Source organism: Phascolarctos cinereus, unplaced genomic scaffold (genome assembly GCF_003287225.1).
Source record: "Phascolarctos cinereus isolate Bilbo 61053 unplaced genomic scaffold, phaCin_HiC Scaffold_726;HRSCAF=1367, whole genome shotgun sequence".
Taxonomy (NCBI): Eukaryota; Metazoa; Chordata; class Mammalia; order Diprotodontia; family Phascolarctidae; genus Phascolarctos; species Phascolarctos cinereus.
Window position 1 is genome coordinate 43,575,208 of NW_027556098.1, and position 27,602 is coordinate 43,602,809.

At 37.4% G+C, this 27,602-nt stretch overlaps 1 protein-coding gene across 4 annotated transcripts in view; it reads right to left on the minus strand.

Annotated features, from left to right (window-relative positions):
• Positions 1-27,602, minus strand: part of PKNOX1 (PBX/knotted 1 homeobox 1) — a 166,350-nt gene that overhangs the window by 78,045 nt on the left and 60,703 nt on the right. For all 4 annotated transcript variants that reach the window (XM_020973870.2, XM_020973868.2, XM_078146502.1 and 1 more), the window contains one exon: positions 16,569-16,678. In XM_020973870.2, coding sequence (XP_020829529.1) covers positions 16,569-16,619 — 51 coding nt within the window. In that variant the 5' untranslated portion in view covers positions 16,620-16,678. The remainder of the gene's footprint in view (positions 1-16,568; positions 16,679-27,602) is intronic.

Here is a 27,602-nt window from a genome sequence, read left to right on the forward strand (position 1 = left end):
GCTAGAAATCTGGGTTCAAATCCTTGGTCCAACACTTACTAGATGAAATGGCCATGGGAATATCACTTAACCTCTCTTAGCCTTAGTTTCCCCATCTGTAAAATAGAGATAATAAGTGTTCATGTTTGTTGATACTTGTCAAGTTCAGAATAACAAAAATTAAAATTAAAATTCTGAAAAATGGTAAAAAATGGGAGTAATAACACCTACTTTACAGGATTGTTATGACAAAATCTATTTGTAAGTTATTATGCAGTCTATAAATGTGAATCATTAGTAGCACTAATTATTATTATCAGTAGCTTCACAGAGTAGGCACAAAAGAAATTTATGAAAAAAAAGCAGAAAGCCCATTAACCTAAGTAATACATAAATAAGGCTTACCTCAGTGACAAAGAGAGAGAACCAGAGCTAAAAGTGATTTTAACTAACATCCAGGCAAGCCACCCCGGTCAAGATAACAAAGAACCCTGAGAGACAGGCAGGAAACATCATGTGCAAAGCCAGGAAATTCCAAAGAACCCCAGAAAAAGCAACATTTTTCAGGCCAAGTGCCCTGCTTCCAGCCTGGCTCCTGTAGCAAGTGTCCAGGAAAATAAACCCAAGTGAGACTCAACCTAGCAATTGCCTCTGCAGGTGCTGCAGCTCCCACAATAGCCACAGCTACTGAAGACCAGGAAAAAGAGTCACTAGTACTATCAAATGGTTTGAAGTAATTAAAGGATATGTTTTTGTCAATGGAAATGACACTAAGGAAAAGGTATCATCATCTGCACTGCCACTGCACCATAAGGATCAAAGAGCCATTTCATTTATCCTACAGCTGAACTTCTATATGCATCACCTCCCATTCCCATTAGAACATGAACTCCTTGAGAGGACAGACTGTCTTGATTCTCTATTTAAATTCTGGGGGCTTAGCACAGTGCTTGGCACATAGTAAATGTTTAATAAAGGCTTTTCCATTCATTCATTAATTCAAAAAACTCCAATATTTCACCTCACACTTGGATGATTCAAACCTTAAAAAACATGAGAAGATTTATATGAACTGATTACAAAGCAAACAACCAGAAAAAAGATATATTCAATAACAAATAATAAATGAAAAGAACAATAAAACAAAGCCTGTGACACCCACCGGCTGTGTCACCGTGGGCAAGTTACTTAATCTTTCTGACCCTCAGTTTTCTGATCTGTAAATATTTTATTTGTTTTAATTACCCAAAATATGCCTTCTGGCCCACTCACCTGAATCCTCCTCTCCCAACTGCAAACACAAGAAAAAGAAAACCCTTTACAAACATGTACAGTCAATTGAAATAAATTTCCACACTGGCCATGTCCAAAAAAAAAAAAGGCATCTTATTCTGCGTCCTGAGTCCTTCACCTCTCTATCAGGAGGTAGAGAACATGTTTCATCATTCATCCTCTGGAATTGGTCACTGATTATTACACTGACAAGAGTTCATCACATCTATATACCTTAAGTTGTTAATCCTTTCTCCAGTTGGTGGATAGCTCTTCAGATTCCCATTCTCTGGTGCCTCAAATAGAGTTACAATTTTGGTATAAACTCCTTAGAGTTTGTTTTGCATAGCACTAATCTCACACTTAATCTATTACCCCTCCCTCCTTCTCTATTTCCCTATTAAGTCAAATGTATTTCTGTACCCAACTCTGTGTCTGTGCTTTTTCCTTCCTTTTTTTTTTTTGAGGCAATTGGGGTTAAGTGACTTGCCTAGAGTCACACAGCTTGTAAGTGTTATGTGTCTGAGGCCACATTTGAACTCAGGTTCTTCTAACTCCAGGACCAGTGCTCTATACTGTACCACCTAACTGTCCCTCTTCCTTTTTTTTGACTAGTTCAGATGCGAGGTTCAATGTCAGTCACTCCCCCCGCCCCCATTTGTATATATGTGTATTTGTGTATCCTGATTATGAGGGACAATTTTCCCTAACCTCCCTCCTTTCCCTTACACCCAGTGTATTCCTCTTCCCTTCTTTTCTATTCTTTTGTAGAACGATTCTCAGGCCTTGTCTGATTGGATTCCAAACCCTGATGATGATAATGATCAGAGGGAACACATATCATTCTCCTCATATTTGAATATAAAGTTTATCTGTGTTTAGTGCTTTATTATTGTTCATCCATGTTTATCTTTTTATATTTCTCTCCACCCTTATGTTTGAACTTCAAAGTTTGTCTGCAGTTCTTATCTTTTCATCAGAAAAACTTGGAAATCCTTTATTTCGTTAAAGATCTATTTTTTCCTCTGCAGCATTATACTCAATTTGTTGGGTAAGTTATTCTTCACTGTAAGCCCCATAATCTTTGCCTTCTAGAACACAGTATTCCATGTTCTCTGCTCCTTTAATCAAAGTGATGGTTGCTGCTAAATCATGAATGCTCCAGACAAAGTTTCCTTAGTATTTTAATTCTTTCTATCTACCTATATTTTTCATTTGACCTAAAACCTCTAGATTTTGGCCCTAATGTTTCTGGGAGTTTGCATTGTGGGGGTTTTCTTTCAGGATAGGACAAGATATTCTATTTGTCTTCTGGTTCCAAGACTTTCCTTCTAAGATTTCTTGAAATAGAATCTCTAAGGCTGTATGTTTTTTGATCATGGCATTCAGTTACTTCAATGATTCTTTATTTTTTTTCTCCTCAATCTATTTTCCAGGTTGGTTTTTGCTATGAGACATGTTACATTTTTTTCCATTTTTCATCCTTTTGACCTTACATTATTATTTCTTGTTTTATGGAGTCACTGGCTTCTATTTCACCCATCTGAATTTTCAGGGAATTTGTTGCCTGAGCAAGGTTTTGTGCCTTTTCTGCTAAGCTGATAATTCCCTTTCTAATTCTGTCTTCCATGGCTTGAATTTCTTTTTCTGTTTTTTTTTTTGCTTGATTCATTTATAAAAATGTTTTTAAACGTTTAAAAACTCTTGTTTCATTTCTTTTAGGAATTCTCATTGAGTTTATGCCCAAGCTGTGTTTTTCTCTGAGGCATTGCTCATCAATGTTTTGGAGTCATTCTCTTCTGCATTTGCGTATTGAGTTTCCCTGCCACCACCACAAGGCATTATGGTGGGGACTTTTGTTTGGTCAGCCTGCTTCTGGACTTCAGACTTGGTATTAGGAATGAGCTTGGTAGCACTTCTGGAAGGGAGGACTATTGCTGTTTTCTTGAGGTATTAAGTGTTGAGCTATTCCAAGATCTCAGAGACCACTGGGGACCTGCAAGCTTTCAGTGCTCCTAAAGTGGTCTGATCCAGCACAAAGTTTGATTGCTGACCTTTCCTTCCTACCCCAGTCTGACCTGTGTTTGGGTTGGTACAACAGCAGACTTGCTACTGGACTCAGCCTCTACAGGCCAGCTAGAAAGCTTTTGGTTTGGAGTGGCAGAATTTAGGATTCCTTTGGTCTCAGATTCCTGTCTGGGTAATTCTTCTGCAGGCTGGGCTAGATTCTAGCTGGAAAGTGAGACCCTACACAGCACCTAGTGTCTGAGCAACATCACTGCTGTTGTTGATTCTGAATCTCTTCCTTTCTCTATAAATAATTCTGGGTCTTCCTACCCAGGAATGTCATTCCCCTGAGCAGGTGCCCTTCTCTGTTCAACATGGATTTGTGACATGAAACTGAACAAAGCTACCAGTAATGTACCTGTCCTCTTTTCAGTACTCCAATATGGGTCTGGGACCTCCTCTTGCCATGGTGAAATTCACATCCTCTTTCCCTGGGTACTGCAGGGCTCTGAGCAAGTCATGCTCCTGGCCAGATCCCATTCTCAATGTCCTCAGCTCTCCCTTGTTTGCCTCTCTATGACACACTGGATTAGAGGACTAAATTTTTTTTTCTGGATTTCTCCCCTATCAGGATTTGGTACATTTTCTAGATGTTTGGAGGAGTTTGTGGAAAGGAACTCATTGCACTGCTTCAAATAATTCTACCATCTTTGCTCTGTCCCAGTTTCCCTATCCATAAAATTAGGGAGCTAGATGACTTCTGCTATTCTTCCACTTCTAGATCTAAGATTGCAATCTCAGGGACAGGTAGGTGACACAATGGATAGAGCACCAGCCCTGGATTCAGGAGGACCTGAGTTCAAATCCGACCTCAGACACATAACACTTACTAGCTGTGTGACCCTGGGCAAGTCACTTAACCCCATTGCCTAGCTCCCCCCACTCAAGAAAATATTGCAATCTCTATTCCCTGTCACCTAGCCCAAATTGTTCGAGAGAAACAGAAAAGGTGAACTTGGCAGTGGAGTGGGGGACCAGAGATAAAATACCTTTTAGAGGGAGCCAAGCATCTATCTGTATATGAAGATCACAAGATCAAAAATGAAAGGAATGTGAAAGTCATCTAAGCAAAAAAAGAAAAGAAAGAAAGAAACTTGTTTCAGAATGGAAAAATTGAAAAAGGGTAAGCAAATTAGGTACTCTGGAAGAGTAGGACTGAGGTGGATAAAAGATCAGGGAGTGGTAGCAGGGACTTAGATTTTAACAAAGGCAGCCAACAACTCTGAATCACAGAATTTAGGAGAAGGAGAAATGGGAGTTAGCTAGCCATTGGATTGGGATATAGTAACATTTAACTAGGGCCCCAACCCTCAAAGGCCCTGTGATGATGAAGAATGACACTGGTTCTCCTTCAAGAATCACTGAATACAGGATAGAAAATGGTTATCTGGGTCCCTACAATCTGATAGCAAAATGTCCAAGGCTCTGATCCTGATTAAGAGTACTAGAAGTGAGGGCCTAATTACTGACTCCGGTCCTGAAGGTGAAAGGCATGATCTCCAAAGTGGCAGGTTATTTCTCATATTATGTTTTGTAACTGTATCTTCAGGAAATAAGAATGTCATTCCAATCATCAGTGGAGAAGAATCAGCAGAAACATCAAAATAGGAGGCAGCAGTACAGCCCAGCTCACTTTCAGACTACTCCAATAAAGACTGAAGAAGAGCACCAGACCTAGTGTGACTGGGAAATACAAGGAGAAACCCACAATGAGTCATTTTTCCAGCCCAGAGAGACAAGAAGCCTGCAGTCGGTGGAGAGCAAGGTCTAGCAAAGAAGGCTCATTAAGAGCCCTCTATGACATAGCCTAGATGGGAGCCTGCAGCTGTGTAACCAGGACAGAGAACACACAATAGTTGTTCGTATGTTTTCACCTGTATCCAACTTTTCATGACCCCATTTGGGGTTTTCTTGGCAAAGACCCTAGAATGGTTTACCATTTCCTTCTTCAGCTCATTTTATACAGAGGAAAGGAGGCAAAAAGCGTTAAGTGACTTGCCCAGGGTCACACAGCTAGTAAGTGCCTGAGGCAAAATTGGAACTTAGGAAGATAAGTCTTCCTCAATCCAGGCCTGGCACTCTATCCACTGCACCTCCTGGCTGCCTGAGATCCCTGACCATTGCAGTTTTACTGCCTATTTCTTCCTGTAATTAATTTAGCTTTCCCCTTTTAAATATTTAGATCCTGCCATCTGGTATATATCTTAAGCACTGGATATTAATTCACTGTTTATGGTACCTTTCAGCAAAATGTAGTTTCCCTTTAAATCAAATATGCTTTTGCTGTGGCCTTGTCTGAGTTCATGATTACTACCCTCTGCCTTTTTACTTCAGCTGACGCATGTTATATTTTGTTCCGGGTACTTATTTTGACTGCATTCGGCTTTCTTTTTCAAGTGCATTTCTTGTAAACAACATTTTTGGATTCTAGCTTCTACTCTGTTCCATGCTCTTCTATTTTGTGGGTGAGTTCATCCCATTGACATTCACAAAAATTACTGTGTGATTCCCTAAAACCTCTTCCCCTATATTTTTTGTACTTTTGCTTTCCACCTTCTCTTTATAAAGAAGGAAGAATGTGCTCATCTCCAGTGCTCTCCCCTCTTCCACCTCCCCACAGCCCACACAGTTAAATTATCCTTTTAATAATTTTAAATCTTTCTTCAAGATCCACCCCACTATGAGTTTGTTCTGCTTAGAACTAATCCCTCCCTCTTGTCCCTGCTTCTCCTTTTTCTGCCTGTTTTCCTATTGTAGTTCTGTACCCATGTGTGTGTACATATTCTTCTCTCCTCTAACCAGTCCAAATGTAAGTGAGATTCAAGTGTTGCCTGCTCCTCCCCCCACTTTCATGTTTGTATAGACTTCTACTTCTGTACCTGAATTATGAGATAATTTTCCCCATTCTTCCTCTCCTTCCCCCATCCCCAGTGTATTTTTCCCCCCTCACTTTTCATTTTTCTTTTAAGATCATCAAAACATAACAAACAAATCCCAAGACCTCTGTATTATTAAATTCCCTCCAAGAGCCCTGATAAGACAGTGTAAGGGGACACATGTATTATCTCCCCATAATACAACGTAAACAGTGCCTTATGCTTGTTTGCTCATGTTTATCTTCTTATGTTTCTCTTAACTCAGGTGTTTGGATTTCAGAGTTTCTATAAAGTTATAGTCCTTTCATCAGAAATGCTTAGAAATCCTCTAATCAAAGGTTCTCTTTTCCTTTCAAGGATTATACTTAGTTTTCTGTGTAAATTATTCTTGGCTGTTCAACTGTATCTTTTGGCTTTTCTTCTTTCAATGTTATTGCTTTTTGGTTTTCTTCTTCCAGATTGTCCTTTCACTACCCTGTATTTGCATTCCCAATTTTCCTCTCTTTTGTTTCTTTGGTGAGACTTGCCACTGTGATTTAAGTTTTTCTCCTCTGCTCAGTACTTCTGTTCTCACAATTCTTATTTTTCTTTTAAATCCAAGAACAACCTTCTATGGTTCCTTGCTCTCTTGGCAATCCACAGGGACCTCTGCCCCATCAGTTGTTAAATCACTTTCCTTCAATATTTATTCATAGATGCCTGAACTCTTTTACATGTTCTGGAAGTCATATTTCCTTCCCTATTGGTTTATCTGCTCACGCTCAACTTCTTTGAGTTTTCTTCTTCTTGGGATCTTTGGTAATTTCAGAGTTTTTCTTCTTATTTCCCCCTATTTCTCACTTTTAAATTCTCTCCCCTATGATGATGGTTGCCCTATAAGGTGGATTCCAAAATGTCTCAGCCTCCTCCCAAACTGGACAATTCACAGCTCACTAGGTTGTCTCTTCCCCAAGTGACTTCTGGGGGAAGAGAACTAGCCCCAGATGGATGTTGGTCTCTTTTCCTCAGGCCTAGTGGAGTGCTATCTAGCCCCACATACACTTCCTGCCCCCTCAGTGAATAAACATTTATTAAGCACCTATTATGTGCCAGGCACTCTGTTAAGTTATGCGTAAATGAAAAAAAAAAGGCACAAGATAGTCCCTGACCTCAAGGGGTTCACAATCTAATAGTGGAAGACAACACATAAAAAAGAAGCTGAGAAGTGAGTATCCAACAGGGAGCATGATAATGTCTAGCAGTCAGGGTAGGAAATGATCCAAGACGTTAGTTATACAGAGTTAAATTCATCTTTCAGAATGATGAGTTTCTGGAGATCATGAAACCCAGGAGATCAGTTGGGTCAGAAATGATGAGGTAAATTCCCTGGGTGCCCTCCTTAAATGCCAGAAGGAGCTCTTCAACCTCCTCTATCTCCAATCAAAGGAAGGGAGGAGCCCCAGAGGCAAGAGAGGCTGAGAAGGTGTGAGTTTCAGAATTAATGTCAACTTGAAAAATTATTTGTTTACTAGAGATTAGGAAACCTAGATCACCCAGGTGGGAATTTGTTACTAAATTCTCTGGCCCAGTGGTCCAGAACCCCCCACATTGTTATCACAGCCTGAGAAGATTTCTGCCATTTGGAATTTGGATCTCCTTTAGGGAGGGACAGAAGTAAGGGTGCAAAGTTGAGTTCTGTCGCAGAAGTAGACATATGTTCTGTCTATCCTACTCTGTTCCGTTTGTTGCTCTGTTCTGTGGCTAAGCTCTATTTTAGCAAAAAGTGCTGTCATGAAGCTATACTATCACAGTCTGAGCAAATTTCTACAGTTTGAATCTCCAGGTAACAGGAGGAGGGGGTGGGGGAGGGCAAGAGGTTGATGTAGAGTTGAGTTCTGTTGTAAGCTTGTGGGTCAGAAGGGGGACGGGTGGATTAGAGGGCTCTAGGTGAGCAAGTATTAGGGTTTAGGTATTATTATTCATCTTCTCTGTGGCTAGTTTATCAAATTTTTACCTTGTTTGGGTTCTTGGCATCTAGACTGGGGGGAGACCTGAAAGTGCTTTATCTCTTACACATATTTCCTATTTTGAAGAGGTTTGAGAGCTCATGAGGTTTTGAAGAAAATATCTCATCCTCCAACTTGTTCAGGTGACCTAGAAGTCTGACCTGCAAGCTGTCAAGGCCCCCAAAGTGGTCTGATCCTGGACAGTCTGATCAACGTCCTCCTGGTCTAAGCCCTTAAAGTTTCTTATCTGGGTTCAGATCTGAACAACACAGACTGTGTGTAGAATGTTGCATTTCTTTCCAAATTTTTTTTTATCCACTGATCCAGCTATTCTTCAAAGCAGTAATCAATGAAATTATTCATAGGAAATTTAATCTATTAGCTGAAAGGTACAGAAGCAAATAAACATATTAATATAATTGTTCAGTAAACGCAAATACTCTAACTACTGGAGTATAGTGACTCTCTATTCTACAAAAACTCTTGGGAAAACTGGAAAGGAGCTGGACACAAAATTAGATTTAACCCAACATCAAGGTACACATACTACAATAAGTGCCAAATGGACATATGACCCAGGCATAAAAAGTCCCAACACAAATTAGAGAAGAATGAAAATGTCTTTTGCATTGCTTTTATGGATAGGGAAGGGTTCATGACCAAACAAGGAGGAGAGAGGAATAAAGAAGATAAAATGGGCAATTTTAATTGCTTAAAATTGAAAAGTATTTGCATAAACAAATCAATATAGTCAAAATGAGAAGGGAAACAGTTCATTGGGAAGAAAAGCCTTTGCAGCAAGTTTCTCTGATAAAGGTCTGATATTCAAGATTTATAAGGAAGTGATTCATGTATAAGAATGATAGCCATTCCCTAACATAAATAGTGAAAGGATATGAACAGGTAGTTTTCTAAAGTAGAGATCCAAGTTTTCAATAGCTATATAAAAAAGTGTTTCAAATCATTAATCATTTTAAAAGTGGAAGTAAGTACAACTCTAAAAAGGGAAAAAAAAAAGAAAATTACAAGTTTTGGAAGGACTGCGAAGACAGGCACTGTTACGTGGGTGGTGGAGCTAGGAAGTGGTCTAGCCATTTTGGAAAGCTATTTGGAACGAATCCCAAAGTCACTAAATTGTGCCTACTATACAATACCTACAGGCCTATGCCCCAGAAAGATCAAAGAAAAAGGAAAAGGACCCATATATACAAAAACATTAATTGTGGCAAATAATTGAATACAAAGGGAATACTCATCAATTAGGAGATGGCTGAAAAATTTATAGTATATGAATGTAATGGAATATCATTACATCATTTTAAAAAAAGACAGTTTCAGAAAAACATGGAAAAGCATGAATTTATGCAAAATGAAATTTTAAACAACTGATATACTAACAACACTGTAAAGAAAAACAACTTTGGAACACTTAAGAATTCTGACCAATGAAATGACCAACCATGATTCCAGAGTACCAGTAATGACTCATGCTATTTACCTCCAGACAGAGGTGAGTAACTCAAGGTACACACTAAAACATACATTTTTGGATATATCAAATATGTGGATTAGTTTTGTTTTACTATGCTAATTTTTATATGTGTTGAATTTTTCTTTTTTTTTTTTTCATGGGGATGAAACTTGGGGGTGAAGAGGGAAGCTAGAGAAAATACTGCCAAAAAAATAAATAAATAAAAGAGGGCAACTGAAGCATTTTTTTAAAAAAATGCACTAGAGAGAACAGAAAGAATTTCATTAGAAAACAAAGTGGGCCAGCTTTGAAAATAACATAATAAGTTTGTTACATATTTTTTAAAAACAAATTATCTGTAGAAAGAGGATCATGCTTTCAATATATTCCTTTTTTCTGTTCTACTTTATATGTTTTGTTGCATATATGTTTATATATTCATTTGTTTATAAAATGTTTTGGTGTGTTTGTGAAGTTCAGAATAAAAAATTTAAACTGACAGTACTTACAGTAAATGAGGAAATATAAAAAGCAGATGCTATGGCATTACCATTATGCCACAGTCATAATAATATTAGGAAATCATACATTAGTTTAAAAAAGAAAATTAATATAACTAAAAGTGATTCTGAACCCATTTTTTCGTTCTTACACATTTTATATAAGGTTAATTGGTAGAAATTTTTTTAGTTTAAGAAAAAAAATTCAGGGTAAATGATAAGTCAAGTTCAGATCTATTTCATTACTATAAATGATATATTTTAAATAATAATGGAACTTCCAGGTGAAATATTTAGAAAGCTCTTATGAAGGGTCTTTATCCTGTCAATGTATTAAGATCGAAGACTATTAAGATAGAAGACATGTAGAAAAACGATTACAATTGGAGACAGTAAGGATGAAGAATGCTAACTAAAAATACAGTACACATAGTACTGCTTTTCATTGTTTTATATTCTAATATTCCAATTTTCCCCATTCCACTTATTTGGACCTATACTTTTACTTTGCTTTTACTTGCTTTTTCAACAGTTACCACTAATATCCAAACATATATTAAGTGACAATGTTAAAATTATACTTAAGATACAATGTATATATAATCATGATCTTTCATTAAGGTGATCTGCTTTAAGATGTCTCTAATAATGTGTTATATTCAAAAGTGAGGATAGCCTGTAAGAAATATACATATATACAGCACCACCCTTAGGAATTTACTTAATCTGTTTAACGTGTCGCTTTGTCCATCCATCCCCCACCAACAGACAATAAATTCCATGAGGTCAAGGGTTGTTTTTTAATTTCTCTATTCCTCTAACATCTAACACAGTGTTTAGCATATAGGAGATGCTTAATAAATGCTTGTTAAGTAAATGAAAGCCAGTCCCTTAAAAGAAAAGCTCACAAGTTTTGACTATTAAATAAACTGATATCATCTTTTTAGAAAAAAACTGGGAACGTTGCTGTATTTTACATCACATTTTAGATCTATTTAAGAGGCCTTAGAGGTTACTTTACAGATGTGCAAATGAAGGCCATGAAATGTTAAGTGACTTATCCAAAGTCCTATAACTTTAGTAAAGAGGCAAGATAGCAATTTAGGTTTGCTGAATTCCACTGCAATTAATTTTCTGCAATAAAATATTTTTTAAACTATGAAAAAACAATTTATTTTCTCTTTGGAAGCTGTCTAAGATAATATATATAAAGTGCCTTGCAAATCTTACTACACTTCATAAATATCAGCTGTTGCCAGAGACTGAAGGGAAAGATGAATTGAGAGATTTTCTCTTTTGTTTCAAAGTAAAAATTTATTATTCTGCATTCCAGATTCTATTTGGTTTGTACAACAGGAACTCCTATTCCATTTGTTAATTTTTGAGATTGTATATGTACAAACATATATATATATATATGTATGACAAAATATATGTATAATATATGTATATGTATATGTAATATGTATAATATATGTATAATGATAGAAATAGAAACAAAGAATGAGAGGAACAACAACAAAAATATAAGTGGGCAGCCAGAATGTTGTACTGTAATCTATTAGAAGATCTAATGGAAAGACTCCAGTGCTTTGGGTAAATACTGTATGTATGTATGTAAAGGCAAACAATGAGGATTGAAGGAGTTGTGATCCACATTGATATCCTTCAAAGATTCTTTTTTGCAAGTACTTTTTCATTACATAACTGATCCATGAGAGAGTCCATCCTCAGTAGTGTGGACATACTATAAGAAAGGGAATTTAAGATCTCTATTCCCTGAATCTGCTATTCTAACTCATTCACAGCCCCAAAAGAAACATTAACATTTTAGCCTTCATTTTTCTGTACTAAAGACACCCAATTTTTAAAAAAAATCACTCAGTATACTTTCATGTCTAATTAGCTAAAAGAGCCATGCTAATGGCATGCTAGGTCAAAAGCTTAATCTTAATATTTGATCTAGCAATACCACTATTAGGTCTGTATCCCAAAGAGATTATAAAAGAGATAAAAGGACCTACATGTACAAAAATATTTGTAGCAGCTCTTTTTGTGGTGGGAAAGAATCGGAAATTGAGGGGAGGCCTATCAATCACTCAACTAATCAAAGATTTATTGAAGAGCCACTGCATGTGAACCATTAAACTGTATGCTGTAACCTAAAGATGGACAAGGAGCATACTGATGGTACCTTCTAATTCTCCCTGTTGTGTCAACTTTGACAGAAAAATTGAAAGCCCCATAGGACTCCTGCATGGAAAGCAGGAAAGACTGAACAAGCTGTGGTATATGAATATAACGGAATACTATGGTGCTATAAGAAATGCAGAGCAGGCAGATTTCAGAAAAACCTCAAAAGATTTACAAGAACTGATGCAAAGCAACGTGAACAGAACCAGGAAAACACTGTACACAGTAACAGCAATACTGTGTGATGATCAACTATAATTGACTTAGTTCTTCTCAGCAATATAATGATCCAAGACAATTCCAAGACTCATGATGGAAAATGCCATTTACATCCAGAGAAAGAACTGATCGAGTCTGAACGCAGATCGAAACATACTATTTTCACTTTATTTTTGTTTTTTTTTCCTTCTGTAAACTGTAAGGTTTTTTTTTTTGCAAACTATTTCTTTTTTCATACCAACTAATATGGAAACAGGTCTTACATGATTGCACATATATAATCTGTATCAAATTACCTACTGTCTTAGGGAGGGGAGTAGCGAAGTGAAGGACGGAGAAAATTTGGAACTCAAAATTTTATAAAAAATGAATGCAAAAAATTGTCTTTACATGCAATTGGAAAAAATGAAATATTTTAAAAAATAAGCTATTTAAATGTTTTTCTATGGCCATAGTTTACATCCCTAATTCTTACCAGTCAAGTTTTGTGGAGTACCATTTAAAAAAAAAGCAACTGAATGAAAGATTGTAGATGGTTGATTAAAAAGAGATTCATACCACTACTGGGAAAATCATATATTATTGTCTATTTATAGTCCAGCATGCTACATGAATATTATTAATTTAACATGTCTCACCACAAGTAATTAAATTTTCTATTAAAGGAGTTTCCCTAAATGAACACAATTCCAAATTTATAAACAAAGCAGGGGGACAATTTAATTCATTCTAAATGAATTTACTTTGCATATAATCTCATCACAATATTATGTATTTTGTATTGAGACATTTCAGCAAGATTATATATAAAGTGAATGGTTTGTTTTCCTCTGACATAGAACAGAGCCTCAGTTCTTAAAGGCTATGGGCCAACAGACCACCAACTCAGGCTTGTAGTGCTACCAAGTTGGAAAGATATCAATTACGAGCCAAGTGATTGACTGACTATACCCGAGATCTAAGGAATAGCTTAACATAAGAGAGGCTCATGACCAAATATTTGGACACCACATAACTAATTCTTTTGGCCATAGCAATCAATAAACCCTCTATTAAGGAGGGATTTGGCTTGGCTTGCAACATAAGGGGAATACCTAAATGAATAAAGTCAAGTATCCTTGAAGCATTAATAATAAATGTTTGCTTACTTTATAAAGCAGATTATCTCTACAGCCCTCATGGCATTTTCTAGTCATCTCCTCATCATGCTGCTGGCACTAAAGAGTTCATCCTCATCTCCCTTCACCACCATAATCTTGAACTCTATTCCTGGGTCCCCCTGCTCCAAAGGGGAGTTTTCAACATATCTTTCCCAGAACCAGGCCTCCATGCCAAATCCCAGCCATCTCAATACCACCTCTACCCCTCCCTCCCTGAATAGAATGTAAGCTCTTCATAGGCAGGAACTCTCTTGATGGCCTATATTCATATCAAAGTAGCCAGCACAGAACAGCTGCTTCTAATAAATGTTGTATCTCTCTCTACACTCAGTTCCAGGACGAGAAAAGAACTAAGCCTACAGGTCAACTTTGGCTCAACAAGTTGTTTTCAGTTTGATTCTAAAGGATAAAATAAACCGAATCAACGTTGTTCACTCAACTAATCAAAGATTTATTGAAGAGCCACTGCATGTGAGGCATTAAACTGAATGCGGTGACCTAAAGATGGGCAAGGAGCATACTGATGGTACCTTCTAATTCTCCCTGTTGTGTCAACTTTGACAGAAAAATTGAAAGCTCCATAGGATTCCTGCATGGAAAGCAGGTCAATTCATAGCTAAGGCAGCTATCTGCTTGCTGTCAAACCCTATGTTACGAGGAGAAATAAACCTCTTACCACCAGTGTATCTGACAACACTATCAATATAAATTAGCGAGCAAACAGAAAAGGGATTTACATTGGCAAGAATTTGGTTTGGTTTTCCCTTCAGACAGAGCTGCACAGAGCAGACCCAAACTCACTTAATTTCTCTGAGACGCTGTTTATTCATGGGGGAGATAATAATTGTACTACTCACCTGATGGCTTTTTGTGAGGATCAACTGAGAATGTATAAAAAGCATCTCTTAACCAGAAACTACTGAATCAATAGTAACATGAAGAATAAAAATAATTTGCTCCAATAAGTTCAAAATAAATGTAAAAATGAAAAGATTCTGCTTACTTGAAAACATGTCTGATTCCAGTAGTATTATGGTGTACTGCCACTGGCATTGGAAAAGGCACTGAATTATCAGTCAGAAGCCTTCAGTTCAAATTGGGTTCTGCTTCCTACATGTGACATTGGGCAAGTCATTTCAAGGTTTTAATGGTACTGACCTCTTATAATTCTTTTCTCATCTGCTCTGTCTCAGTCTAAGTTTTTTGTGTGTGTGCTAGGCAATAGGGTTAAGTGAGTCGCCCACGGTCACACAGCTAGTAAGTGTCATGTGTCTGAGGCCGTATTTGAACTCAGGTCCTCCTGAATCCAGGGCCAGGGCTCTATTCACTAAGCCACCTAGCTGCCCCTGTCTCAGTCTATTTTGATAGCTCTTCCTCTATATCATGTCCCCTAAACCTGGGCATGCAGGAAGGCCTTGTCTTGAGCAATCTTTCTCTTTTTTACTCCATCTTGTTTCTCTAAGTGATCTCATTAACTTCTGGAGGACTAATTATACCCATGAAGATATTCATCCCTGCTGTCTCTCCTCAGCTACAGACCCCCCATCACCAACTGCCTTTTGGATACCCTCAACTTCACAGTCTTACCCCCCAAATAGCCAATCCATTGCCAAATCTTGTCATTTCTACCCATCTCTGGCATCTGTCTCCTTTCCACTCACAATAACCACTGCTCTAGTGCAGGCCCTCATTACTTTTTACCCTGGACTATTGCAGTAGCCCTCTGGTTGGTCCCTCTGCCTTTATCAAGTCTCTCCCACTCCAATCCATGCTCCCTTCAGCTACCAAAATGGTTTTCTACATCACATCCCGCTCAATAAGCTCCAATGCAGCCTATTACCTCCAGGATTAAATATAAACCCCTCTGTTTGGCGTTTAAAGTTATCATCTGGCCCTTCTTACAGTTCCAGACTTCTTTCACTTTACTACCCCCTCCAGGAATTCTACAGTCTAGTTACACTATTAGATGCTCCTTTCACATGGCACTCCAACTTCCATCTCTGGCCTTTGCACTGGGGCTGTCCCCCTGCCCGGAATGCTCTGCTTCCATATCCAAATACCCCTGACTTGTTTCCTCAAGGCTCAAGTCCTATCTTCTACAAGAAAGATAGCTCCTAGTACCTTCTATTCTCAGATTACCTTCCATCTCCTCTGTATATGTATCTTACATGTATCTAGTTGTTTAGATGATGTTTTACTCATCAGAATGATAGCTTTATAACTATGATCCTAAAATCCAATGTCAAGCACCTAACATAACAATGTCAGAACCATAACATTTATGCCAACATGAATGACAATATGTGAATCTTACCCTAATCCAAATTACAGCAGTAAATAGTTAATTTCTATGGTACCAAAAGATCTCTCTTGTCCTTCCAGGGATTAAAATCAAGACATATAGAGACGAACAAGTTGAATGTTGTTTTCTATACATAAATTCTTTTTTTTATTATGTGAAAACAGGTTTCCCATTTTTTAAAAATTGAAGTCCCACACTCCAAAGAGCAATATGTACAATATAACAAAGACTTAATCTTTAAATCTCATATTTATAGCTTAATTTTAAAAAATCAATAGAATTATTCAGACTGATATCAATTAGATTTTTACTTAACAAGCAGATTTCTTAGTTATAATTAATATCTAGTTGCTAACAATTTTTAAATTGCTTTATGTTTTATATTCACTTAAGAACTTAAAAGTTTTATGAATTAACCTGTCAAGACCAACATATAATTAAAAGTTAAGTAACAATCACATAAATTGATTTAGTAATTAACACTATAAAGGCTCTAGTCAATAAAACGAATAAAAGCATTTTAGGAAAATTACAAAGCTCTCACTTGTTGACCATCTTGATAGCTGTCTATATTTAATGTCTGTGTAGCCATCATGGTTAATGAAGCTTTTATTATAAGGCATCAAATCATCTTAATTCAAAAGCAACTGTATTCTGGAAAAAAAAAAGAAGCACAAAGATATTAGTTAATAGTAATTTTAGAAATCCTTCTCTTGTCCCCACCCAGATGCCTCACAATTTGAAAACAAACGTACTTTGTCAGTAGAAATTCAGAAGAAAATTCAGTTATAATATTATTCTTAAAGTCAATGACTTGCAATTTATTTATAGAATAACTTTCTATAGAATCAGGGCTCTATATCTGTATTTTTTCGTGTGTGTTTCTAGAGAGGCTGATGTTACTGCAAAGTACTATGAGTAGTTTAGCTACTGCTATCCAGAGACTATGAAAATTTTTCATTCCTGTGGGAAATTCTGCTGCCTTTGGCAGGAAAATGGAAAGCATCTAAAAAAAGCTGTTGTAAATCAATTATCCACTTACATGTAACTTTTTACTGAGAATGTCCCCAAGGTCCCAGTTGACTCCTGTGCATCAATGAGCTACTTTGTATACTTTCATTTATCTGCCAAGTTTGTATACATTCATCAATTTTCTAATTTTGTGTCTTCCTAATTTTATTTTATTTTTCATTATCAAAAGATTATAAATCCTTCAAGGATGAAGAGTTTGGCTACTGGTCAAGTGAACAAGATGGTAGACTAGATACTTTTCCCAGTCCCCATTTATTCTCAAAACCCAACCTAAACGAAATTATACATCTGATGAAGTAATTATAGGACAAAGAAAATCCCAACAAGGAAAAATCCTTGTAAATTAACAAAAGAGAAAGTATCACCCTCTCAGCATATATGATCCCAGGAAGGAAATACCAATCAGGACAAATTGACCTCCAGGCTTCCGTGAGTTGCCTACATTGAGTTGCTCTCCTGTTGTATAGGCTTTACAAACACTTCACTACATGCAAACCCACAACTCACAGCAAATTGCAGATACTTAGCCCTCTGTGGCTTCACCCAATCATGAAAAAAGTGGCAACGCCAATTCATCCCAACAAGAAGATGAAATGATGAAAGCCAAGAGGTGAAATGGGGCAAGGAGAGCCAACATCAGTGGCCACACTCAATCTGAAGGAAAGGGGCCTTGAGTTAGTCTTAAATCCTCAAAGACTATTAAGAACAGCGACCAACTTAATTATATCACCAACTTCCATGAATTCAATGATCATTTCTATACAGATGATTCCCAGACCAGTCCTAGTCTCACTTGAACTACAGACCCTCATCACCTGCTATAGGCATTTCAAACATATGTCCAAGACAAAACTGTGGTTTTCCCCCAGATTGTCCTCTCTTCTTAATTTGCCTGTTACATATCAAGAACACCTGCATGCTCCTGGTCACATAGGCTCAAATCAATGTGACACACTCAACTCCCAACTCTCTCTCACCACTCATATCCAATCCACTACCAAATCTTGTTATTTCTACCTTCACACCATCTCTGGCATCTGTCTCCTTTCCATTCACAATAACCACTGCTCTAGTGCAAGTCCTCATTACTTCTTACCCTGGACTATTGCAATAGCCCTCTGGTTGGTCTCTCTGCCTTTATCCAGTCTCTCCCACCCCAATCCATGGTCCCTCCAGCTACCAAAAGGGTTTTCTATGTAACATCCCACTCCATAAGCTCCAATGGCAGCCTATTACCTCCAGGATTAAATATAAACTCCTGTGTTGCATTTAAGGTTGTTTATCATCTGTATATCATCTGGCCCTTCTTACAGTTCCAGACTTCTTTCACTTTACCCCCACCCCCTCCAGGAACTCTACAGTCTAGTTACCCTACTAGATGCTCCTTTCATTCCAACTTCCATCTCTGGGCCTTTGCACTGAGACTGTCCCCCTGCTTGGAATGCTTTGCCTCCACATCTAAATATCCCAAATATCTTCTTTCCTCAAGGTTCAGATCAAGTTCTATCTTCTACAGGAAGCCTTTCCCTCCTTAACCCCCAGCTCCTAGTATCTTCTATTCTCAGGTTACCTTTTATCTCCTCTGTATATATTTTATATATATCTGGTTGTTTAAATGATGTCTTACCCATCAAAATGAGCTCCTTTAGGACACAGATTGTTTTTGCCTTTTTTTATTTGAACTTTGGTCTTAACACAGTGCCTGGGTCACAATTAATTGCTTAATAAATGCTTGTTCTCACTTTATCTTGCTGGGACTTAAATTCCCTACAAAGAAAAGGTTGTTCTACACCAGTCAGTCAATAAGCATTTATTAAGTGATTACTGTGTGCCAGGTACTATACTAAGGACTGGGGATACAAAGAAAGGCAAAAGACAGTCTCTTTTCTCAAGGAGCTCACAAAATAATGAGTGAGATAACATGCAAACAACTGTACAATCAAGCCAAATACAAAATAAACTGGAAATAACCAACATTTGGCAGGCATTATAAGGAAGAGGAATGGGAAAAGGCTTCCTGTAGTGGAACTTTAGCCGGGACTCAAAGGAAATGAGGGAAGCTTGGAGATAGAGATGAGGAGGGATATCATTCCAGGCATGGGAGTTAATCAGTGAAAATGCCAGAGCTGTGAAAGAGGGTCTTGATCAAAGAGCAAGGAGGCCAGTGTCACTGGACGGAAGAGTATAGAGTGGGGGTGGGAGAGTGCTGGGATATGTAAGAAGGCTAGAAAAGTGTGTGTGGGGGGAGGGGAGGGCTAAGTTATGAGGGGCTTTGAACACCAGAGGATTTTTTTATTTGATCCTGGACATGACAGCGAGATACTGGAGTCTACTGAGTGAGGCATGACATGATCAGAACTGCATTTTAGAAAAATAATTTTTGCAGCCCAAGGGAGGATAGACTGGAGTGGAAAGAGACTTGTGGCAGACAAGATGAACCAGTAGGCTACTGCAATAGTCCGGGAGTGAGGAGATAAGGGCCTGTAGCAGAAGAAACTGATACTGCCAGGCTAAGGTTCCTTTTAGTTTTATATTTATGTTTCTTATGATCCATTGTCAAGCACATAAGATATAATATCAGGACCATAAGTATTACTACCTAATTAATTAATTAATATATAAGTATTAATATTTAAGTATTAATACTGATGTAACATTGATGCCAATATGAATGACAATAACTGAATCTTACTTTAATGCAGACTACAATAGAAAATACATTCCCTGATACCCAAAGTACTTGGTTTAATAAATTCCTGTTAACCAACTAATTGACCAATGCCAGTGAAACCTAAGTAATTTGACCAGATCACAGTCAAGTGTCTGAGGCTAGATTTGAACTCAAGAAGACTTATCTTCAGGGGGCACCTAGGTGGTACAGTGGATTGAGCACTGGCCCTGGAGTCAGGAGGACCTGAGTTCAAATCTGGCCTCAGATACTTGACACTTACTAGCTGTGAGACCTTGGTCAAGTTTCTTAACCCTGACTGCTTCACCAGAAAGCAATTTTGATCATATAAAATTTAAAAGTTTTTACACAAACAAAATGAATACAGCTAAAATTAAGAGAGAAGAAAATGCAAAAAATTCTTTGCAGCAAGTTTTTCTGATAGTTTTCATTTCTAAGACACGCAGGGAACTAATTCAAATTTATAAGAATAAACACCATTCCCCAACGGAAAAACGGTCAATGGATATGAACAGGCAGTTTTTAAAGGAAGAAATCCAAATTATCCTTAGCCAGATTTTTAAAATGTTTTAAATAACGTAATGATTAGAGAAATGCCAATTAAAATAACTCTGAGATTCTACCTCACATTTATCAGATTGTCTAAGTTGACCAAAAAAGGAAAATGAAAAATGCTGGAGGGAAATGTGGGAAAACAGGCACATTAACGTACTATTCTTAAAACTGTGACCTGGTCCAGACATTCTGCAAAGCAACCGAGAATCATACCCCAAAAGTTATTACATTGTGAATATACCCTTTGACTCAGCCATACTGCTACTAGGTATATACCCCAAAGAGATGAAGGACCCATATGCATAAAAATATTTATAGTGGTTCTTTTTATTTTGGCAAAGAACTAGAAACTAAGAACCTGTTCCTCAACTGGGGAATGGCTCAACACATAATGGTATATGAATGTGATGGAATGACTGCTGTAAGAACTGATGATGGGAACAGTTTCAAGGAAACCTGGGAAAACTTGTATAAACAGAAGCAAAATGAAATGAGTAGAACCAGAAGAACACCAGCAACAATACTGGAAAAGAAAACTATAAAAGACTTAGGAATTCTGATCAATATAATCACCAATCACAATTCCAAGAGACTCATGATAAAACATACTAACCACCTCCAGATAGAGAGGTAACTGCTTCAGAGTGTACAATGAAGCATATATTTTTTGTAGACATGCCAATGAAGTAATTTATTTTGCTTGACTATGCACATTTGTAATGGATTTTATTTTTTTTTAACTTTCTCAATGGGTGGGGTACAAAGAAATTAAAAGGAACAGAATTTGATATTGAAAACAAAATTAAACTAAAAAAACTGAAGACGAGGAAAAAGAAGGAAAAAAGAACACATGATCCATATAAGCCAAAGTTACTGACCTCAAAGACAGGATTTATGAGACAACTTAAGGATCTCAGGCTTCCCAGAAGAGTATGATTGCTCAAAACCAAAAAGAGAAAAAAGAAACCAAAAAAACCCAACTTAACACCATCACACAGGAGATAATACAGTAAAAGTGCTAAGAAATTCTGAACAAAAAAAAAAGAAGTAAGCACTAAGAATGAGAGTAGGGTCTCAACCCAAAAGAAGGAAGGGATCCCAGTGAAAAGCATTCCCATGAGGAAAAGGTGTACACCTACAATAGAAAACACGGACTTCCCTTAGGAAGAATTTCATCAATCAAAATATATTCATTAAGTTCCTACTATGTGCCACATACCATGGCACATAATGAGACACAAATACAATGGAACAATCTCAAGAAGCTTACATTCTAATAGAGGGGACAAGTAGGCCACATATACTTTTATACAGGATAAGCATAACGTAGTTAATTAAAAGATCATTTGGAAGGGAAGAATTACAGTGGAAAGTGTTATATCTCCATGGACCATAATCCTACCTGAGGAGAAGAGAAATGTGAGCTCTCAAGGAAATCTGGTAACCAGAAGGACCGATTTGAAGGCAGACATGGATCTAGAGGGGAAGGAGAATAACAATGGAGAAGGGAGAGAGGGTAGAACTGAATCCCATGATTTGAAACATAGGATAATCTCTACCATCAGGTATTGCTTTGATCCACATTTTTACTTCTCTCACAAATTGAGATGTCTGAGAGTGAGGCACAGCAGGGATGATGTGACAAGACACAGAAAGGCAATAACTAAGAAATTTGTCTTCTAACAAGGAATTCAAGAGTGAACTCAAACTCTTAACTCCACGAGGATCACAAAAAGATTAAAGAAATAATAAACCACAAATTAGAGAATAAAATTTCAGAATAGAAAGGAAGAGAATTAACGGTTAAAACAAACAAATTGAAGGAAGTCTTCTTAGAAAAAAGCCAAAATAATAAAAAACAAAACAAGAAGTTGGGGGAAGGGAAAAAAAGGGAGTTGAATTATTCACTTAACTAAGAAGGAGGTAAAAAGCAAAAAAAAAAAATAGAGGAAAACAACTACATGAAAGGAGGGAAAATGCAAACTAAGAAAATAACTGACACAACTAGAATTAGAGATTGAGAGAGGCTAAGAACCTGTAGGGAACTAGGCTTGCATTAAAGTCATTTAAGCAAAATTATCATAAGGCCAAAGTAGTAAAAGTGGAAGAAATAAAATTTTAATTATATTTAAAACAATAATAAGAGGCACAAATGGAGGAAAATATAACCTTAACTTTCATGACTTTAAACATAAATGGGGGTAGTTAGGTGGAGCTCTGGCCTTGGACTCAGGAGGACCTGAGTTCAAATTTGACCTCAAGACACTTGACACTTATTAGCTGTGTGACCCTGGGCAAGTTACTTAAACCCCAATTGCCTCACCAAAAAGCCAAAAAAAAAAAAGTTAAAGAAAAAAAAACATAAATGGACCAAGTAAGCCAACAGAATAAAGAGTACAAAAAAGAAACAATGAAGAAAACATGCTCCCCCCTACAACATAGCACTGTGTCTATACTCCCCAAACCCTTTCAATGTCAACTATTTACATCTTGCATCTTTGCTGATTTGCTGCATGAGGTGAAACCTCAGTGTTTTGATTTGTTCTTCTGTTATTATTAGTGACCTGGCACATTCTTTCATATGGTTGTTTTTATTGTTGTTCAGTCATTTTTCAGTGATACCTGACTCTTCGTGACTCCTTTTGGGGTTTTCTTGGCAAAAAACAATAACAAAAACAAAAACTGAAGAGGTTTGCCATTTTCTTCTCCAGCTTATTTTACAGATGAGAAAACGGAAGCAAACAGAGGTTAAGTGACTGACCCAGGATCACACAGACAGTAAATGTCTGAGGCTGCATTTGAACTCATGTCTTCCTGACTTCAGGCCCAGCACTCTATTGACTGAACCACTCAGTTGCCCATATGGTTGTTAACTGTTTGCAACTCTTCTTCTGAGAACTGTTTGTTCATATCCTATGACCACTTTGGAATGAGTTCTGGTCAGAATATTTTTCTCTTTTTATCCATTTTTCTACCTTTTTATCTACATCAACATATATACATACATAGAAAATGTACATGCATATATTTGTTGTCTAAATATTTTGAAACCAATGTAAATCCAAGAGATTTTATATAAAGAAGTTTCCTAATTCAACAGCTTCCCTTCTTATCCTAGGTGATTTAATTTTGTTTGTGCAAAAGCTTTTCAATCTCAGATCATGAAAATAATTTCTTTCGTAACTGCCTCTGTCCCTTGTATTATTTCCTACCCATAGGAATAACAAGTTTATTATCTGCTTACTTTCTGTTTTATTGTATAATCTTTAATGTAAAGGCCGCATGTTCATTTTGAATTTATGAAATATGGTATAAAATATTGGTCTAAACCTAATTTCTACTAGATTGCATCTCAGTTATTCTAGAAATTTTAATGAAATAGGGAGTTCTTTCCTAAATAACTTATGTTTTTTGGTTTACTGAACATTGGGTTATTGAGTTCCATTACTTCTGATTTTCCCTTGTCTAATCTGCTCTACTCATATATACTATTTATATTATGGCTTTAAGTCTGGAAGTTCTATTCCCCTTTGTCCATACCTTTTTCATTATTTTCCTTGATATTCTAGATCTTTTGTTTCTCCAAGTGAATTTGTTAATGTTGTTGATGACAACAACAATAATAATATCATTTTAATGTTTGTAAAGTGCTTTACAAATATTATCTCATTTTATCCTCATAAGAATCCTGAGAGCTAAATGCTATTATCCATCCCTGGCCTCAAGAAGCTTACATGCTCTCAACAGAGAAAGCATACACATATAAGTATATACAAAATATGTGCAAAATAAAAGCAAATTTCTTGAGGAGTGGGGGTGGGGAAGCACCAGCAGCAGGGAAGAAATCAGGAAAAGATTCATGTAGAAAGTGGAACTTGGGCTGAACTTAGAAGTAAACTAAAGAAAAAGGGGCAAAGTTGAGAAGGAATTGCATTCCAGGGATAAGATGAATTATTCACTGCCAAGGCAAAGAAGTGAGAAATGAGTCATTGAGTGTGAGGAGCAACAAGAAGGTCAATTTGGCTGTTCTTCAGAGTGCATGAAGGAAAGTAATGTGTAAGAAACCTGGAAGATAATGAAGGACTTTAAATACCCTGTAGGGGAATTTGTACTTGATCCTAAAGTTCACAGGGACAAGATGGCAGCCTAAGCAGCAAATCACTAACAATTCTCCCATATTCACCTCCAAACAACCATAAAATAGCACCCCAAAACAAATCTTAGAATAGCAGAACCAGCAAAAAGATGGAGTGAAACAATTTTTTAGCCCAAGAAACTTGGAAGATCAGCAAGAAAAAGGTCTGTCTCACTGGGGTAAAAGTGGAACACTGCCCAGGACAGGAAGCGTCCCAAAAAGTCAGCAGCAAGACCCACCTCAGCAAACCAGAGGGAGATCCTGAGCCTCAATTCATGGAGCAGGCAAATGCCAACACCAGGACCCCCCACGTGCCTCAGCACAGCCAGGGGAATGGGAAGACTCCAGCTCCAAAAACCTCCATGAGCTTCAGCATAGCCCTAGGCAAACAGGCAACCTCTAGTAGCCAGACCTTCAGGTGCTTCAGCATAGCCCCAGACAAAAGGCAGCCTTTAGCAGCCAGACCACCACGTGCTTCAGTGTAGCCCTAGGGAAGTGCAGAAACACCCCACCAGACTCAGCTCACTCCAGACACCATCACTAGGACCTCAGCTCAGCACCAGGTAAGCTGCCAGACTTCTATGGCTTCCAGCAGTGCCACCCACATCCCACCCCACCCCTTCAGCACAGCACCAGACACAGGGGTCTCCCATGGGCCTCAGGGCAACATTAGTACAGCCCAGTTAAACAGCCAGGCCCTGCAGTCTCCGGCACAAAAAGCCTGAGACACTGCCACTTCCACCCCCGAAAAAAGGCCAAAAAAGATGAGCAGACAACAACAACAACAACCACAACAACAACCACAACAACAACAAGAATCTGGCCAAAAAAAGTTATTATAGTGACAGGGAAGATCAAGACACAAACTCAGAAGAAGACAACAATGGCAAAGCCTCAAAGAAAAATACAAAGTGGTCTCAAGCCCAGAAAGAACTCATGGAAGAGTTCAAAAAGGAGCTTAATAAATCATATATGGGAGGTAGAAGAAAAATTGGGAAAAGAAGTGAGAGTGATGCAAGAGAATTATGAAAAAAAAAAGTCAACAGCTTGGAAAAAGAAAACTACTGCTTAAAAAAGCAGAATTGGCCAAATGGAAAAGGAGATACAAAAACCTACTGAAGAAAACAACTCCCTAAAAATTACAACTGGCCAAATACAAAATACAAATAGGAAATACAAAAGCTAGCTGAGGAAAACAGCCTTAAAAGTTAGAATTGGGCAAGTGGAAGCTATCGGCTCTATGAGACATCAAGAATCAATCAAACAAATTCAAAAGAATGAAAAAATAGAACAAAATGTAAAATACCTCATTGGAAAAACAACTGACCTGGAAAACAGATTCAGGAGAAACAATATCAGACTCATTGAACTACCTGAAAGCCATAATCAAAAGGAGGACCTGGACAGCATCTTTCAAGAAATTATCGGGAAAACTGCTCTGATATCCTGGAACTAGAGGGCAAAACAGGCACTGAAAGAATCCACTGATCACCTTAGGAAAAGAGATTCCAAAATAAAATCTCCAAGGAACATGATAGCCAAATATCAGAACTATCAGGTCAAGGAAAAAATACTGCAAGTGGCAAGAAAGAAACAATTCAAGTATTAGGAAGCCACAATCAGGATTACACAGGATTTAGCAGCTGTAACATTAAAGGACTGGAGCTCATGGCACATGATATTCCAGAAGGCAAAGGAGCTAGGACTACAACCAAGAATCATCTACCTGCTAAAATTAAGCATAATACTTGAAGGGAAAAAAGTGGTCACTCAATGAAATAGAAGATTTCAAGATTTTATAAGGAGAACACCAGAACTGAACAAAAAATTTGATCTCCAACATCAAGACCCAAGAGTATCCTAAAAAGGGAAAAAAGGAAAAGAAAACATAAGGGATTCAATGGAGCTGAGCTGTTTATATCCCTACATGGGAAGATGATACTTGTAATTCTTAAAAATTGTACCACTAATAGTACATAAATCGAGGGTTCGGGTATAAAGTGAATTTCAAGGAATGACATAAAGAATATAATTAAAGGATGAGAAAAAGTAGTACTCTATGTGCAGAAGGAAGGGAGAGGTAGAGTGAGGTAAATTATTTTACATGAAGAGGCGCAAAAAAACTATAACAGTGGAGGGAAAGATGGGAGGGTGGGTGATGAGCATCACTTAAACCTCACTCTCATCAGTAATGGCTCAAAGAGGTAATAATATACAAAATTAGTTGAATATAGAAATCTATCTTACCTGACAGAAAAGTAGGAAGGGAAGAAATTAAGTAAAGGGGGAAGGTGGACTGACAGAAGAGAGGGCAGGCTGTGGGAGGCAACAGACAGAAGCAAAACACTGATGAGGAGGGAAAGGATGAAAGGAGAGAGAGGACAAACAGGAAGAAAAATAGGATGGAAGGAAATACACAGTTAGTAATCATAACTGTGAATATGAATGGGCTGAACTCTCCCACAGAATGGAAGTGGATAGCAGAGGGGAGCAAAACCCAGAATCATACAATATGTTATTTACAAGAAACACACTTGAAGCAGAGAGACACACACAGAATAAAGGACTGGAGCAGAATCTACTATGCTTCAGATAAAGTAAAAAAAGCAAGGGTAGCAGGCTTGATCTTAGACAAAGCAAAAGCAAAAATACCCCTAATTAAAAAAGATAAGAAAGGAAACTAAATCTTGGTAAAATGTACCATAGACAATGAAGTAATATCAATACTAAACATATACACACCAAGGGGTATAATATTCAAATTCTTAAAGGAGAAGTTGGGTGAGTTATAGGTTCATGACCAAAAAAGAGATAGAGAGCATTATGAAATGCAAAATAGATAATTTTGATTACATTAAATTAATATGAAATTTTTTTGTTTTTGTGGTTCAGCTGTGTCCAACTCTTCATGATTCCATTTGAGGTTTTCTTGGCAAAAATACTAGAGCAGTTTGCCATTTCCTTCTCCAGCTTATTTTATAGATGAGGAAATTGAGACAAACAGGGTTTAAGTGACTTCCCAGGGTCATAGAGCTAGGAAATGTCTATCCACTGTGCCGACAAGTGGCCTATGAACACCAAACAGCAGATTTTATATTTGATTTTGGAGGTGACAAAGAGTCACTGGAGTTGACTGTGTAGGGGATGATATGGTCAGACCTATGCTT